This window comes from Alexandromys fortis, unplaced genomic scaffold (genome assembly GCF_014885135.2).
Source record: "Alexandromys fortis isolate MF-2015 unplaced genomic scaffold, M_Fortis_MF-2015_v1.1 scaffold_75, whole genome shotgun sequence".
Classification (NCBI taxonomy): Eukaryota; Metazoa; Chordata; class Mammalia; order Rodentia; family Cricetidae; genus Alexandromys; species Alexandromys fortis.
The window spans coordinates 8,452,787-8,470,862 of record NW_026067956.1 but is presented as its reverse complement, the minus strand read 5'-3'; the positions used below and the strand labels follow the sequence as shown (position 1 = coordinate 8,470,862).

The following is an 18,076-nucleotide window of genomic DNA, read 5'->3' as shown; positions in this document are numbered from 1 at the left end:
AACAGCCAGCACCCCCGTCCCACAGACTCCCCCCCCCCCCCCCCCCCGCAGGTGCTGTCCAAGTCAAGGGCTAGCGACTTCCACTGGAGAATTCCTGCGTGGTGGTAGGGGATGGAACGAGTGACGTGGTTGGCCAGCTGAGTCTTTGGTCAAAGCCAGTCATCGTCTCCCGGAAGAGACAGGTGGATTTTTTTTTTTTTTTTATTTTTAATTTTGACATGATTGCAGGTCTCAAAAGTTACCAAGCCACTGGAGGAACCTTATGCACTTACTCTTGTTTCCTGTGAGGGGTGTGGTACAGAAACTGCCGACTTGACTGCTCCACCAGGGGAAAAGGTTTTTATTATGGGAAAGAGAGAGAAAATATGCAGAGGCCCCTGGACGAGTTCAGAGCACAGGAAGGAAAGCAGACTGGACCTGGAGGGAAGGCAGAGGGAAGCAGGAGAGATCGTGGAGCTGGCGAGATGCCGAGAAAAGACAGCAGGAAAGCAGACAGCATGGCCAGGGCTACGGAGGAGAGAGCAGTGCAGACAGCGAGACGGAGCCCAGCGAGTGAGCACCGTGCGAGTAGCAGACAGTGAGGGAGCTGGGGTGGATGATGAGGGTAAGTAGCCAGGGCAAAGACTCCTTTTGGGGATGGAAAGTTTCTGAGGAACGCTGGCCTTTATCTAACCACCAGAAATGCTTCTATGGTCCAGGTGAACTCGTTTCTAGATAGGGAGGACCTGCCACCTCGCACCCTGACTGGAGCATGTCGGTAACTGTAGTGTGGTGCACAGCCAGGAAAATGGCAATGACCGTCCTGGGATGCCATTTGGAGCCAGCCAGATTCACCATGCAGCTCTTGACATTGCTGCCACAGGAAAGGACAGTACATCCCTTTGTGGCCGCACTCAGCCTGCTTGCCATGTCCCATCTGAGCCCTTCATTGCTATGCTGACCTCCATTCTCAAATATCATGACTGGAAACAGGCAGTGTGGGCTTTGGAGCCGGCTGTTCTCCCCAGCGCGATGCTCCTCAAGACCTCTCCAAATGCTATCTCTCCATGGTTTGGAGAGAGGGACTCAGGCTAGCCCCAAACTAATGTCCCTCCTGCCTCAACCTCCCCAGTGCTGGGATTGCAGGCAGGTGCCACCTTCTACCTGACAGTTGTCCCTTGATTGCTGTGTGACTTCTGGGTAATAAATGGATGTAAATAGACTTAAGGATCCAGCCCCCCCCCCCCCCCCCCCAGCTCTGTTGCTTGGTTATGGAGTCTGGCTTGGACCGCCATCCCCTTTCAGTCTGGAGTGAGGTGCTGAGCTGAGCTATATGCTGTTTTATCAGGGCTCTCAGAGCTGAAGGGGAGGTTGAACCCAGGAGCTGGAACACTGGTTGCTTGGATCATCAGCTTGCTCCATGGAGGCAGGTTAGGTCTCCAAGCAGCTGCCAGAGCAGCGCTCCCAGTCCTTTGGGCAGGCAAAAGCTGCCCATTTTATTGAAACTTCTGGCAGAGGCCAAGGTTCTGTGCCATCAGGAGGCCTGTTCTATTTTCACAGATGTTGAACAATCAGACAGCTTTTAACATCTCCCCCTACTCTAAGTCCACAGACCTGTGTTTGTATTAGAATCTCAACCTTGGGCTGGAGAGATGGCTCAGCGGTTAAGAGCACTGCTTACCCTTCCTAAAGGTCCTGAGTTCAATTCCCAGCAACCACATGGTGGCTCACAACTATCTGTAATGAGGTCTGGTGCCCTCTTATGGCCTGCAGGCTACACACAGACAGAATATTGTGTACACAATAAATTAAAAAAGAATCTCAACCTCATTATAGAAACAGCAATGAGAAGTTTTATTTTGAAAATTAAGCCAGGAGAGTCCCAGTCCAGAGCAGCAGGAGGGGAAGGCCACGTTTCAACAGAAAGAGAATAAATTGGGAAATGGATGTGTTCCTTGGAGTCCTTTATTGTTACATGTTGCCATGTAAATTTAGGTTTCACAGTCCAGACCAGAATCATAGTTTGCATAACAGCGGAACTCATTGGCCAAATTTCGGGAATGTTCTGGAATAAACTTGCACATTTTAACATCTAGGAGCTGAGCTGCCTGCTCTTCCATGATGGCTCCTGCAAAGAACAAACCACGTGAGCTAAGAGTCAAATGCACCCTACAGCTGGGTTCTAGATGGAGACCCCGAGGAACTGGGAGACAACCCCACCCACGGCACACAGGATATAGTATTTTATTTATTTTATGTGTATTGGTGTTTTGCTTGTATGTCTTTGTGAGGGTGTCAGAAGCCCTGGAACTGGAGTTACAGACAGGTGTGAGCTGCCTTGTGGGTGCTAGGAATTGAACCCGGATCCTCTAACAGAGCAGCCAGTGCTCTTAACTGCTGAGCCATCTCTCTAGTCCCAGGATAAAGTCTTTATATTCTTTTTTACTTCTTCTAACATGTTTGCAAAGTGCCTACTTTTTCCACTTCTCTTTATTATGTGTATGTATGTGTTGTGTGCTGCAGAAATGTCCTATGTGTGCAGTGCATGTCTGTGTTCATGGTGGGGGCTACTAAAAAGAATAGCTAACATGTGTCCCATGTACATGAGTCAGATCATGTTAAACACATCATGTGTGTTACCTCACTCAATTCACAACAGTACCCTTGGGCAAGGGAGGCCACTTAACTTGGTTGCGGTCATGTAGTTAAGTGGCAGATTGGGAGTTCAGTTCTGAAACCTCTGCCAACCTTTAAAGCCGGCACCCAGACGGGGCTCTTATAGGATGTGACGGCAACACCCACCTGTGCACAGCAGAACCTTGCCCCGAGTCAGGTACCGGATTGTTTCAGATGTCTTTCTGAGACATTCCTCAGACAGGTAAGGAGGATCCGCAACCACGATGTCAAAACTGTGCTCGGCAATTCTTGCGGGTAAGTCCAGTGGATTGTTGTAATCATAGAAGACAAATTCTTCTCCATATATGGCGAATCTTTTGTCGTACTCAAAGATGTAGACAGAGATGCCCTCGCCATGCAGCTCCCGGAGCTTCTGATACACACTGGGTGCACTCACGCATGCGATTCTGGAAGCAAGTGCATAAGGCGAGATCATGAACCGTGCAAAGAACTACTTTCTTGAAGTCTCTGTGCTCAGATTTCATTTTTTTTTTTCTGATTCTAGAAAGAAAGTATTTTGATTTGGTTCCACTTAAAGACACCATACGTAAGGCTCCAGTGTGTCTCTGACGCTTCACCGCGTCAAGTCATGTAGTTCCAGTGTGTGAGGTTGGTTAGGACGTCTGCCTGCTCTGCAGACCGTTTCTGTCGGTTCACACAATTACTAGTGCATCGAGTACAGTGATTATTCTTCATATTAGATGAAATTACACCAATGATCTCAAGTTTTCTTTCAAATCTAAGTATTTGTAAACAGCATTTATACAGATGCTCAAAGTTCACTTCTCTTGGTGAGATCAACAAATACAGTGGGGCAGGAGAGATGGCTCAGCACTGGCTGCTCTTCCGGGGTCCTGAGTTCAGTTCCCAGCAAACACAGGGTGGCCCACAACCATCTGTAATGAGACCTGGTGTAGTGTGCAAGCATACATGCAGGTAGAACACTGTATACATAGTAAGTAAAATGTATTTTAAAAAAATATATCGGGCACAAAATGGAAAGACTAGAAACCCAGCCTACCACTGACAGCGCTCACTTATGCCCCAGTCCCTTAGGTGTAAAGCGCTCTGAGAACCGAGTGGAGGGTTCACACCACAGCAGCTCCAGAGCGTAGGAACTCTAAAGACGTCTTTCTTGCTAACACAGAAAGCAGGATCTTCTAGAACAAAGGATGCTAAGAAGGCAACAGTATAAGGATTGTTAACAACACTTAAAACTTTACAGCCTTCGCTTCTGAGGAAGCTGGTGTTTAAAATGTCTAACTCTAGCCGGACATGGTGGATGTGAGTCTCCTTGTTCCTGATGGACTGAAAAGAGAAAAGAAAACCTGATGCTGTGGGTGGGTGGGTGGGTGGGGGGCGGGGCAGAGACACTCCAGAGGCTGGAGTGAAAACATGTCACACCGAATTCCCCAAGAACTAGGAAAAAACTAACAACAATAACAACAACAACAACAAAAACCCAAAACTAAAATAAAAGAAAATGTAGAATATAAAAGTAACTGCTCCCCAGCTGAGGCAAGTGGATCTCTGTGAGTTCAAGGCCAGCCTGATTAACAGACCCGAGTTCCAGGACAGCCAGGACTGTTACACAGAGAAACCATGTCTTGAAAAAAACAAAACAAAACAAAGTAGCTGCTCCCAGCAATGTAAACACCAGAGTGCAAGAGAGAAGAGGGGCAGTGGGGAGGGCTCAGGTGCTGTGCTCGCCGCACACGGCCTTTACCACAGCACGGCTCCTACAAACACCGAACTCACCTTCCAGAGGAAAATAAAGACTAAAAAGAAAGAAAGAAAGAAAGAAAGAAAGAAAGAAAGAAAGAAAGAAAGAAAGAAAGAAAGAAAGAAAGCAAGCTTGCTTCCAATTAATATTTAGTGGTAAAAATTACTGATTAGTGGGAAAATCCAACATAACAAACACAATATTATCACCAAATGTTATAGCTTCAACCTCAAAGTTTTTTGTTTGTTTGCTGTTTATTTTTTCAAGACAGCATTTCTCTGTGGAGCCTGGCTATCCTGGCACTTGCTCTGTAGACCAGGTTGGCCTCCAACTCAGAGATCTGTCCAAGTGGTGGGATTAAAGGCGTCCAGCTGAGATTCATGTTTAGAACCTTGGTCTCCGGTTATTAAAAGGAGGCTGTGAGAGGAAGCTGGGTCTCTGGGAACATGCTTGGCTTCCTAGCTACCTCACTGTCTGTGCTGCTTCCCACAGGCCAGCTCACCACACCCAAACCTCCAAATGATCCATGTCTCAAGTGTTTATCAGCAACTGAAAGCCAACAAGCTAAGAAAAAACAAACAACAACATAAAATCCAAGACAGAAAACTAAGACTTGCAGCTGAGGAAGACACACGGGACACACTCATTCACATGGATCCTCCATCGTACACACTCATTCACATGCACCCCCCATAGGACACACTCATTCACATGCACCCCCATAGGACACACTCATTCACATGCACCCCCCCATAGGACACACTCATTCACATGAATTCCCCATAGGACACACTCATTCACATGGATCCCCCATAGGACACACTCATTCACATGGATCCCCCATAGGACATACTCATTCACATGGATCCCCCATAGGATACACTCTTAACAGTGAGAGTGGAGCAACATTTTCAAAAGCCAGAATTTGACATTCAACAAAATGTTCACAGAAAGAAGAAATCAAAACAGTTTTCTGTGGAAGTTGCGGGGTAGAATCCGCTTAGACGAGACTGTAAACTCAGGACTGGAGCACAGGACACAGCGGCGTGCTGGCCAGGGAGCCCTCGGGAGCACACGACACAGCGGCATGGTGACCGGGGAGCCCTCGGGAGGAGCTGGAGCAAAGCTAGAGGGGGCCCTGGCGAAATTACGTTTTCCTAAGAGCTGGGCTATAGCTTGCTATAAAATGCTTGCCCAGCACGTATAACACCCTGCACTGATCTCTAGTGCTGCAAAAGAGAGAGGCAAAGTAGAACTGAGAAATGTTACTGGGAAGTTGGTGTGGCGGCTCACCTGGGAAATCTCAGCACTTAGGAAGACGGAGGCAGGGCAGAAGGATCAGGAGTTCAAGACCAGTCACAACACATAAATAGTTTGAGGCTAGCCTGGGCTCTATGAGGCGCTGTCTCAAAGAGAAGGGTTGGGGGAGTGACTCTCTCACAACTACAGGCTACAGTGAATAGATCCCCCCATGTTCCCAGGACTTAGTACTGGAAGCAGTTCTAATGAGCCATGAACTGAAAACCATAAGACAATATTTACAAATTATAATTCAGACTTTTAAGAAATACCTCATTTAGGAAGGAAATTCAAAATATTTCTATATTCACCTGTGCCTCCTAAGTTCATGCTCGTGCTTCCATGATTCCCTCAGACTAATTTAAACAAAAAAAGAAAAAGAAACAAAATTTGAAACTCACCTGCCGCCTTCTCCAGCAGCAGCAATGGCTTCCTGTGCCAGCCGCAAAGCAGTATCCTGACTGTACCAAAACTGGCTCAGCTGCTGTAACAGGGAGAGGACACCCGTCTCAGGATCCACACCCACTTCTCTCCCCTTCTACCTCCCAAGCCAGTATTCACTATTTACCTTGTCACCGGTCACTTTTCTCCTGAGTTATTTACAATCGGTACCATCCCCCAGTGTATCAACAGAATCTACACACTGAGTACCCGGGGCTGCTAATGTCACAGGGCTAAGGCCAACAACCAGCCAAGGCTCTCTGGATGGTACAACTTACCCCACCTGAACCGGATTAGTTATTCATTTATTTAGAGACAGGGCCGCACACATCCCACACTGGCTTTGAACTCCCTATGTAGCCAAGAATGAGCTGGAAACTCTTGATCCTCCTGTCTCCCCACCTCAAGGGCTAGGATTACAAGTGTGAGCTATGGTGCCCATTTTGTGAGGGACTAGGGATGAATCCAGTTTCATGAATGCTAAGCATTCCACCAAATGAGCTATGCCCCAAGGCCTTTGTATTTATCCTCCATTCTCCAAAACCCTCTATTGGCCTTTGGTCACAACCGTCTTCCTGCTGGGTACTCCACCCCACCATTCTGCCCTTCCCCGAGATCCTCCTGGAAGACCAGTGTTGCTCCGGTTTTCAGAAGGGCCACCTCCCGGACCTGGTGTTACTGTCCTAAGAAGGCCTCTCCTGCTGTGTGTCAGTCAGAACACCATCTCCCTATGGCTCACCCTTCCTTCCTTGGTTTACTGACTAGAGCAGACCTTTCTGCTGCAAGCCTGAAATGTAGTACTTTGTCCTCACACTTGACTGACAGCTTAGCGGAACAAAATTTTTATCAAAATAATGACAGAATTTTAGATTTTTAGCTTTTTTTCCTTCCCTTCCTTCTTCCCTCCTTTCAAAACAGTCTCACTATACAGCCCTGGCTGGGTCTGGAACTCACACACACACACACACACACACACACACACACACACACACGTAACTCAGAGATACATCTGCCTCACACACACACACACACACACACACACACGTAACTCAGAGATACATCTGACTCAGACACACGCACGAACGCACGCACGCACATACACACCAGTGCTGGGATTAAAGGTAGCCACCACCATAGCTAGCAATCATGCTTCTTATTTTTGTTTTTTTTTTGTTTATTTTTTTTTTTTAATCATGTTCTTTTATGTGTGGGGTGGTAGTGATGAGGCTGACCTCAGACTTGCTATGTAGCTGAGGATAACCCCAAGCTCCTGAACCTTCGGCCTCTACCCTCCTGTGTGCTGGGTAACAGATGTATACCACCTAGAGTTCTAGTTCCTTCCATTTCTTTTCTCTTTTCTTTTCTCCTCCTCCTCTTCCTCTTCTTTTTTAATATATATTTTGAGACAGATTTTCTCTGGCTGTCCTGGAGCAGAGAAAATCTGTGAGTTTGAGGCCAGCCTGGTCTACAGAGCAAGTTCTAAGACAGTCAGAGCTACATAATAGAAAGCCCATTTTGAAAAACAATAAATAATAAATAAATAAAACAAAAACAACAACCACAACAAAACCCACAAGGAAGGAAAATGATGAGAAGGTAGAGCAGCTGAAGGAACAATACTGTACCATAGTTTTTTTTTTTTTAAATATTTATTTTATTTATTTATTATGTATACAATATTCTGTCTGTGTGTATGCCTGCAGGCCAGAAGAGGGCACCAGACCTCTTTACAGATGGTTGTGAGCCACCATGTGGTTGCCGGGAATCGAACTCAGGACCTTTGGAAGAACAGGCAATGCTCTTAACCACTGAGCCATCTCTCCAGCCCCTGTACCATAGTTTTAAGTGTGTGTGTGGGGGGGGGTCAGAAAATTTTACATACCTTAAAGATCTTAAAAATGCAAAAAATTGGAAACGAAAGCAAAACCGTTCTCCACTAACCAAGCGACAGGGAAAGACAGCTGTTACTCTCAAGTCAACAGAGACCAATGCAAGGCCTTCCAAACACTTACGCTCGAGGCTTCTCTCAGCAGAGTTAGTGTCTAATTCCCACTTCCTTCCTACAATATTTTTTTGAGACGGGCTTGTTATGTATTCCAGGCTGTCCGTTAACTCACTGTGTAGCCTAGGTGGACCTGAGGCCGCCTGATCTTCCTGCGTCTGCCTCCTGGGTGCTAGGATACAGGACGTACCAGTGCCCTGGTGTACCTACTTTTTATACAGCTACAAAACACAGAATGTATAAAGCTAGAAAACAGCCTTAATAGTCTCTCATCAGTTTCCGTTATTAGTTAGCTTCAACTACCCCTTTTATTGAAATGATGCATTTTTCTTTCCATCACAACTGTTGGGTTCTATGAAAACCAATAGGGTGTGTACATGACAACACTGTCTCACTACCTGCAAAACCCCTCCTCTCATCACCAGAGCCAATCAATCCAACTGCTGTCAATCAGAGCCAAGCCTCCCTCTCGAGTTCTCAGTTTCTGAATGGCAGGCGGAGGGAAAGGCAGGGAAACAATGACTGGGCAGCGGCAGTGCCACACCCCACGCCGCTATTCCCCGACACGGACGTATTCACTTACCCAGTTCTCCTCTATCACCCCAACAGTGTATTTATCACCCCCTCCTGGGTTTGTGGACTGCTTCTGCTCAGCATAAAATTCCTGGAGAGCTGCTAAGGCATGGGAAGAAAGCTGAGGTGTATCGTCATCTTCCGAATCGCTCATTTCCACCTGGCTGTGACCTGCAGAGCAGGAACATATGTTGTACGGATTTCTTTCCTTGCCAACAAGTAACAATGAGAACAATTACACTCAACACAACTCAGACAGAAGTGAATTTCTTCCCCATCCAGACAAGGTTTCTTTGTGTAGCCCTGGCTGTCCTGGAACTAGCTCTGTAGATCAGGCTGGCCTCAAACTCAGGTCCTCTTGCCTCTGCCTCCCAAATGCTGGATTAAAGGTGCAAAGGTGTGTGCAACCACCGCCTGGTGAGAAAAGAATTTTACACAGGAAGCATAGATATTAAAACTTTGCCGGGCTGGGGGGCTGGCTTAGCAGTTGAAATCACTGGCTATGCTACCCTGACAACCCGAGGTCAGTATTTGGAATCCCTGTAAAAATAGCCAGACGAAGGGCTGGAGAGATGGCTCAGCAGTCAAGCACTGGCTGTCTTTCAGAGGACCTGGTTCTATCCTCAGCACCCACATGGCAGCTTACTGGAGTCAATAACTTCAGTCCCAGGGGATCTGATACCCGCTTCTGGCCTTTACTGGCACCAGGCACACATGTGGTGCATGGACATATGTTAAGGCAAATACTCACATACATAAAATACAAATAAATAAAATCTAAAACAAACAAAAAACCAGATGAGGTGGCTTGCCTGGGATGACCCAGCCCCAGGGAGGTGGAAACAGGAGATGGATGCAGCAAAACTGAGAGGAACCCTGAAATAAGGTAGGATAGATAGTCAGGCCTAGGGATGTTCGCCTTTAGTCCCAGCACTTGGGAGGCAGAGGCAGCTCTCTGAGGTTGGCCTGCTCTAGTCAGTTCCAGGCCAGCCAGGGTTACAAGGAGATGTCTCAAAAAAAGGCAGGACTCTGACCTCTACACCTATGTACCTGCCCATGCGAGCTCTATGACCTCCACACATGTGATACTCCACACCTATGTACATATATGTATATGTGCCTGCACCTATGTACCTGCACACACCTATGCGCCCGCACAAGTTCTCCCTCATACTCTTGTGCCCTTCTTTCCCCGTGGTCTTTAAGACTCTTCTACTTATGTCTGCCTTGTTATACTTTCCACACGTTTCTAGTACTTTGGGTTTTACTGAGGTTTTTGTATCCGCGGGGTTTCTAGTTTTTCAGCAAATGTGATAAAAACCTTGGCCGTATGGATTATGGGGATCAAACTTGGGGCACCAGGCTTGTGCACAAGAAACTTTACCCACTGAACCACCTCAGTTCTCATCTTTAACACTGCACTTTTCATCTCGATAAACACAAGGTCAACTTCATGTCTATACTTAGTAGTCCAATCCTTTCCTTACCTTTTCTTTATTGTGCACGAGTGTTTTGCCTCCATGTATGTCTGTGCACATGAATGCCTTGTGCCCACGACCTTGAAAAACTTATGTAAACATAGCCTAGATGTTCTTTAACTTCTTTTTTTTTAAATTTATTTATTATGTATACAATATTCTGTCTGTGCCTGCAGGCCAGAAGAGGGCACCAGACCCCATTACAGATGGTTGTGAGCCACCATGTGGTTGCTGGGAATTGAACTCAGGACCTTTGGAAGAGCAGGCAATGCTCTTAACCTCTGAGCCATCTCTCCAGCCCCGGTTCCTTAACTTCTTAAACTGAAGGTTATGCCCTCCTACATGAGGATCCAAAACTAAATGTGTATGGGGGTGCTGGCATCAGTAAGAGGTTACTAAACAGGCACAAGCAGAAGCTAACTGATAACGATCTGTGGTCGGAGCAGACTCACTCCACAGCTGAGGCACGGCAGCAAACGCACACGGCCTCCAGCACCACCACGTTAGGAAAGAGCAGGTCACACAGCAAAAGACTCTCCTTAAACTCACGAGCCTACAAAACTTTTTGTCATCCTTTATACACGGGGCTATAAATTAATTAAATCAAACATTCACTGATAGTGAGCATACATATCATTCATTTCTTGATGGGCATTATCTGTCTAAGGCAGTGGTGGAAGACAGAAGTTTCTATCATTACTAACTTTTTTTTACCCTCCCCCCTTTCCTTTTTTCTTTCTTTTCTTTTTTTTTGGTTTTTGAAAAAGGGGTTTCTCTAACAGTCCTGGCTGTCCTGGAACTCACTCTGTAGTTCAGGCTGGCCTCAAACTCATAGAGATCTGCCTGCCTCTGTCTCCCAAGTGCTGGGATTAAAGGTGTGCGCCGTCACCACCAGCTGGGACTCTTGTAGAAAAACTTTGTTTCCACACACCAAATCTACCTATCAAAAAAACTACCAATACTGTATGTTTCCACAGAGCATTAGAGTACCTTCTGCAAGAAATTTAGGTCAAGACAGTGTAACCCAGCAGAAAGAGAGTTAACTGAGGATTCAACACAGTCACTGGTAAACTCTGCAGAGAGAAGTGTATCTATCTATTCTAGTCTGTGAATGGAAGAAAATGGCCGGATAACTGAGTTTTTTTTTTTCAACTCAGTTGTTTGTTTCTGAGTATGTATGAACTCTGTAGATAAAAGTCATTTTGCAATGTCAAAAGGTTGAATGTGGGGCTGGAGAGATGGCTCAGTGGTTAAGAGCATTGCCTGCTCTTCCAAAGGTCCTGAGTTCAATTCCTGGCAATTACATGGTGGCTCACAACCATCTGTAATGAGGTCTGGTGCCCTCTTCTGGCCTGCAGACATAACACACAGACAGAATATTGTATGCATAATAAATAAATATTTAAAAAAAAGGTTGAATGTGCCTGGTAGATACTGTAATTTTCATTTTAAACAAAACAAAAAACACTATGTGGCCCTGAAGAGATGTTTGAGTTTAAGAGCACTGGCTGTTCTAACCAAAGGGCAGAGGTTCGAGTCCCAGCATCCGCATGGCAGCTCACAACCTCCTGGTGATCTCATGCTTGCTTCTGACTCCAGCACATATGTGATTTACATACTCATGGAGCTCATACACATAAACAATTTTAAAGAAGAAACTTAAAAAGTAAAAATTTCTGTGTGTGTGGGGGGGGATTTGTGCAAGTGAATGTAGGTGCCTGAGGAGGCCACTGGTCCTCTGCAGCTAGAACCACAGATGGTTTTTACCTTATAATTCTACTTTTGTGTGTGTGTGTTTATTTTGTTTTGTTTTTGAGACAGGGTCTCTTTCTCTATAGGCCTGGCTATAGAGAACTCCTAGAACTCGCTTTGTAGACCAGGCTGGTCCTCAACTCGGTTCTGCCTGCGTCTAGGATTAAAAGCGCGTGCCACCACCGCCTGGCTATGAAAATCTTGTGCTTTGACTTTCAGACAAGGTTCCTTGCCTGAGACAAGTCCTTCTAAATAGTATTTAACCTATATAGTATCTATTTTTTTTTTAAAGATTATTGGGTGTGGCGACAGCGGGAAGAGGCAAGATGGATCAAAGAGTGGCACAGCAGCCCGGGCTACACTGTGAGACCATCGCAGACATAAACCCCACCGCAACCTGAGAAACAACTTCCACCGAGGACGCGGGCCCCACACACAGCCTGGTAAATTAGGGTACCACCCAGGCAGCCAAGGCCTGGGTCCAGCACGTGCCTCCCAAGCCCTTCCCCCGCAGACTTCCGGCTTCCGGTCTGAGCACCAGCCCGACCTGACCACCTGCGGGATGTTAGGGTCTGTTTCCGGGACAAGGTGCCCAAGTCCATGGACCCTGCAGAGCCGAGACCACACTAGGAAAGTCTCAAAGCGTCAGCGTGGACAGCAAGTCCGGGTTCCATGGGCAGCAAGCCCCGCCCCCTGGGCCGCAAGCCCCGCCCCCTGGGCACCGAGTCCGCCCCGTGGGCCGCAAGTTCCACCGCGGTCACCAGTGACCGCACGCCGCCGCCACGGAGCCCACCCGAAACTGCCCAAATCCGCCTAAAGCCTTTAGTCCTCCGCCGCCCGGCACCCCGTCCGCCACTCACCACGGACTCATGCGCAGTTGCCCGGATGCGCAGACGCCGTGCGAGGGCGGGGGGAGGGGGGCGGGAGAAAACGGCCGCGTTGGCGCAGGCGCAATCCGGTCGGAGGCGGCCATGCAGGTCTAGTCCCGCCCAATCAGGGTAGTCCGGCTCTTTCGCACTAGGTTTGTTTGTCCAGTCGGCTAACAGTTGAAACACTGACTGAAACATTAAAGTCTTCATAATATTAATGGAATTGAGAAAGTCTTCCAAACCCATTAGTCTTTCAGAGATTTCCGTGTTGGGTGCACAGATAGTATATGATATTTTACCAACTACATTACCTAGCTTGGTAGCTGGCGCGCAAGAGACCTTAATTAAAATTAAGGCTCCCTCCCTTCCTTCGACAGCTATCAAATCACATGTAATTTGTTTTTCTTTCCCAAGGGTAGGCGAACTACACTATGTTCCTCTTTCCTCCCTTTGTGTACCGATTTCATCATCCGCTTGAGCAGCTTCACAACATTGTCGCACGTAGGAACCGCTCGGCTGCCGATGCCATCCAGTAAGCAGCTTGATAACGGGTTGGGTCACTTTCATTTGTGCAAACCCATACTTCACTTTGATTTCAATTGCTCTGAAAAGATGACTGGTCTATTAAAGCAAGTAATTCAAACCAAGTACAACTTACCAAAATGGTAAGAAATGAAAAACTATTAAAATGAAAATAAACACAGAAACCACCCACTTTTATGACTTTTATTTCCAAAAGTTGCTGGCCGCTCGTATAATACATAAAGGTTAATATTTTCCAGGTGAAACTCGTGTATTGTCACTTAGATGTTTTTTATAAATCATAAAAAGTAATATCAAAGGCAAACTAATCCTTATTGGATGTCCTGGTCACCAGGACCATGAGAAACCCTGTTGTTCTTTAAACTAGTAAACTGCAGCATCTTCTTGTATAGAACTAGCGGACTAAGACAGCTGGCTGGAAACAAGGTCATTTTGAAACATTAGACACAAGAGTGGTATGGCTAACATCTTAACCCCCCTGCAGTCTGGTGAACACACATGGTATTTAATTAAGGCTTCGTTAGGATACATTTACCAAGTAAACAAATGTAGCCTTAGAAGTAATAAAATGGAACTGAATGAGCATCTCCTACTCTTTTATCTGTCACTGCTTTAAAGTTTCATTTTGGGAGGTGTGGTAGTTAAAATGTAATTGGCCCTACTAGGAAGTATGGCTTTGGTGGAGTGGATATGGCCTTGCTGGAAGAAGCGTGTCACTGTAGGGATGGGCTTTACCCAGTGTTAGTCGATTTGCTGTTCCCTGCTCGCTCCTTCAACACATCTGCCTGCACACTGCCAAGCTTCCCATCACAACAGTCTGACCTCCTGCAACTAAGCAATCCACCACGATTAAATGTTTTCTTATAAGAGGTGCCATCAGCATGATGTCTTTTCACAGCAACAGAAACCCTAAGACAGGAGGCTAGAGAAAGGGCACAATGGGAATCGCTCTTGTAGAGGACGAATTCAGTTCTCAGCACCCATGCCTGTAGCTCCAGCTCCAGGGCATTTCATGTCCTTTTCTGTCTTCAGGACACCAGGCACAAACATGGTGCGCATACATTCATGCATTCACACACAGGCATTTTTAAAAAGTACTCTTAAGGAACCCACCACTATGATAATACCTCATCTCTAATAAGTTCCACTGTTTATTTTTATTTTGTGTGGGTGTTTTGTTCCCATGTATGGCTGTACCATTCAATGCCCAGGAAGGCCAGAAGATGACGTTGGATCCCTAGGAACTGGAGTTATAGATGATTGCAAGCCACCATATGGGTGCTGGGGATCAAACCTGGGTCTTCTGCATGAAAAAATGCTCTTAACCATCTTTCCAGCCTGATGGGAGTCATGCGGCCTAGTTTCAGACCAGTATATGAGTGCTTGTTCAACAGGTCTTCAGATGAGGCAAAAGCCCACAGGAGTCTCACTCAGGAAGGACCAGGGGGCTTGGGGATAACAGAGTCCTGCTGGGACCAGGTGGTCTGAGTGCTTTTTCTCTCTTTTAACACTGATTCTCCTGGCAGGTTAGTGCCATTTGTCAGTCATGTATGGGACAGATGTGACCATTCCTGGAAACCTCATTTTTTTTTCCCTTGAATATTTTTCCCCTAAAATTCTTTGGGAGCTGATGCTCCTCAGGTGTCTTGTCTGGGGATGCCAGCTGTCACCGAGAGCTGTTCTGACTCAGGCTGACAGGATCGGAGGCAGATCAGCCCCGTTTCTGTAAATATGTTTTGAACAGGATTGCTGTTCTTGAAAATGTGTGCCTGTGTCAATCACCTTTTAGTTCTGTAAAAACAGGATGTACTTGCAAAATGGTGTTGTTTTGGTTTAAAGATGTTTTGATGTAAAAGTTGGGGGAAAAAACATTTGACATATTTGTTTTTGCTGGAGTTTAATGTTGGAGGATCAGAAAAACTTGTTAGTATGGAAAGACATGCTTGTTTTCAATATATAATAAAGATGGCTGGAGGGTGGGTGGAAAGTGGGGGGAAATGGAAGAGGGGAGAGAGGGAACTGGGATTGGTATGTAAAATAAAAAAAAGTTTTAAAATATAAAATAAAATAACCACTATAAATCAAAAAAAAATAGATGGCTGGAGCTATTTGGAGCTGGCCACTTGTATGAAACTCACCTGGAGGTCAAACTGTTCATTTCTTCCTGCCGACACCCCTTCCCTGGCCCAGGACCTGAATCCAGGCAGGACTGCAGCACCAATATCAGTTTTTTCCTTCATCACTTTCTGAAAACACCAGCGACTTTACCCAGTTGGTTCTTGTGCTTTAGGAAAATCCACTCAACCCAGAGGAGCTCAGTAGGTTAACTTGTAGCTCAGATTTATGCCAAATGTGCTGTGTGGAATTTCACCATAACTTTCCTCTTCGATTTGACCAACTATGCCCTCTGTTTCCACTTAGTTTAATAGAAATGTGATTTTAGATAAGACAGAAGGCACAAGATCCCACCAGGAATCTCCCATTTAATATCAAACAACAAACCAAACCAAACCAGTTCCATAAAGGAGTCAATATGTCATGGTATTGGTCAAACCCAAACCACTCAATGTAAGTTCCAGTATATACTAGGAGGACTGAATTCAATCCCACACAGAAAGCCTAGTGTGGCTGTGTGTATCTGTAACCCAGGCACCATTTCAGGGGGATGATAAGAGGGTCACTTCGGCTTTCTGGCTGCCAGCCTAAATCTAGATTCAGATCCAGATCCCTGTCTCAAGGGACTAAGACAGAAAGTGGTAAAGCAGGTCACCTACATACTCCTGCCTTTATGTATAGCCCAGGTGTGCTCACAAGCCCAGGTGTGCACACCCGCACATACTCAGAGGAAATTTGTGCCCTACTATGTGTGTATATGTGTATATATGTATGTATGTGTATATATGTATGTATGTGTATATATATACATATACATACACAGGGCTTAAAACAGGACAAAGAACAAAGGTGTGAAGAAAAAACTAGTAGTTCACCACACCCTTGAAAAGCCAGAGGGTTCAAATCCTGAATTCTTTACTATAATTTTGTCTCTATTTAATGATTTAATCAATCATCTTAAAATTATTTCTCAAGCCACGAGCTTATGAGAATACTGGATATCCTGAGGATCTGGATAGTCCCATGTGGTGATGCTATCTTGCTTCTGGTTGTTTGGATTTGTTTCCTTGTGAAATCACCTGGGGTGAAGCTGGGGCAGGATGGCACAGAGGTTAAGAACACACGTGGCTCCCACATCATCAGCCCAGTTACCTGTAACCTGAACTCTAGGGGATTTCCTCCTATCGTTGATGGCACCTGTACTTATCCATACAAACTCTCCATACACAGACCCACTCACTAAAAATAGATTAACAATGTATAACGCATATACCCAGTGTAGTGTCTACCTATTGTCTCACAACCAATGAGTGGATTTTCCTAAAGCAAAGAACCAACTGGGTAAAGTCGCTGGTGTTTTCAGAAAGTGATGAAGGAAAAAAACTGATATTGGTGCTGCAGTCCTGTCTGGATTCAGGTCCTGGGCCAGGGAAGGGGTGTCGGCAGGAAGAAATGAACTGTTCGACCTCCAGGTGAGTTTCATACAAGTGGCCAGCTCCAAATAGCTCCAGCCATCTTTATTATATATTGAAAACAAGCATGTCTTTCCATACTAACAAGTTTTTCTGATCCTCCAACATTAACCTCCAGCAAAACAAAGCATATTTCAGTCATAGCACCTGTGGTGGCTTAACATTTAAGAATGAACCATACAGCTCACAGATTTGAATGCTCAGCCATCAGGGGGGGAAGTGCTATTGGAAAGGATTAGGACGTGCAGCTTTGTTGAATTGTGTTACTGTGGTGGGCTTGGAGGTTTCAAACTGATGTGGGAGTGTCATATATCAATCTGTTGATTTCATTGGTTAAGCAATAAAGAAACTCCTTGGGCCTGATAGGTTAAAACATAGGTGGGAGGAGTAAACAGAACAGGATGCTGGGAGGAAGAGGAAGTGAGCTCAGACTCAACAGCTCTGCTCTCTGGAGCAGAGGCCCTGCTTCGCTCTTCTGGGCATATTCTATGAAGCTCCGACCCAGGATGGACGTAGGCTAGAATCTTCCCTGTAAGCGCACCTAGCGGTGCTACATAGATGATAAGAAATGGGCTAAATTAATATGTTAGAATTAGCCTAGAAGAGGCTAGATATAATGGGCAAGCAGTGTTTAAATGAATACAGTTTGTGTGTTGTTATTTCGGGCATAAGCTAGCCAGGCGGCCGGGGTGCTGGGGACGCAGCCCCGCTGCTCTTATTACAACATCAAACGGTCAAGTCAGACCCAGTCTCTCTTCCCACTGCCTGTGGATCTGGATGTAGAATCCTCAGCTACTTCTCCAGCACCATGTCTGCATGTGTGCTGCCATTATACCGATGGACTAAACTGGAGTAAACTGTAAACCAGTCCCAGTTAAATGCTTTCTTTTATTAGAAAGGCAGTAGTCATGGTGTCTCTTCCAGCAATAGAACACTAAGACAGAGGTCCTTATCAGAAGTGGGGTGTTGCGATGACAGGTCTGATCTTGCTGTTTGTGGATAGGAAATGTTGGATTAGGAAAGCAGTTGAACCACCTTCAGTGGGCCTTAATGGGCTGAAGGGGAAGCATGGAAGAGAGTGGTGATGACAGCAATGTAGATTACGATGGTCTTGTTCAAGAGGTTTCAAGAACGCTAGTAAGTGGCCAAAAGAT

At 45.9% G+C, this 18,076-nt stretch overlaps 1 protein-coding gene across 1 annotated transcript; it reads right to left on the bottom strand.

The window, feature by feature from the left end:
• Positions 1-1,809: 1,809 nt before the first annotated feature.
• On the bottom strand, positions 1,810-12,904 carry Eef1akmt1 (EEF1A lysine methyltransferase 1). The gene is made up of 5 exons (XM_050152352.1): positions 12,784-12,904; positions 8,704-8,864; positions 6,079-6,161; positions 2,782-3,062; positions 1,810-2,107 (listed from the first exon to the last, which is right to left on the bottom strand). Exons 2-5 carry the CDS (start codon positions 8,845-8,847, stop codon positions 1,971-1,973), a joined length of 645 nt encoding a protein of 214 aa, XP_050008309.1. The 5' UTR covers positions 8,848-8,864; positions 12,784-12,904; the 3' UTR covers positions 1,810-1,970.
• Between the last annotated feature and the right edge of the window lie 5,172 nt (positions 12,905-18,076).

Bases quoted from the DNA above. Each gene is read 5' to 3' on its own strand.
- Eef1akmt1 (XM_050152352.1), bottom strand. From the start codon at position 8,847: ATGAGCGATTCGGAAGATGACGATACACCTCAGCTTTCTTCCCATGCC. The intron at 6,162-8,703 runs GTAAGTGAATAC...TCCCTGTTACAG, and splicing joins GGGTGATAGAGGAGAACTGG to CAGCTGAGCCAGTTTTGGTA. The intron at 3,063-6,078 runs GTGAGTTTCAAA...ACTTGCTTCCAG, and splicing joins GCTGCTGGAGAAGGCGGCAG to AATCGCATGCGTGAGTGCAC.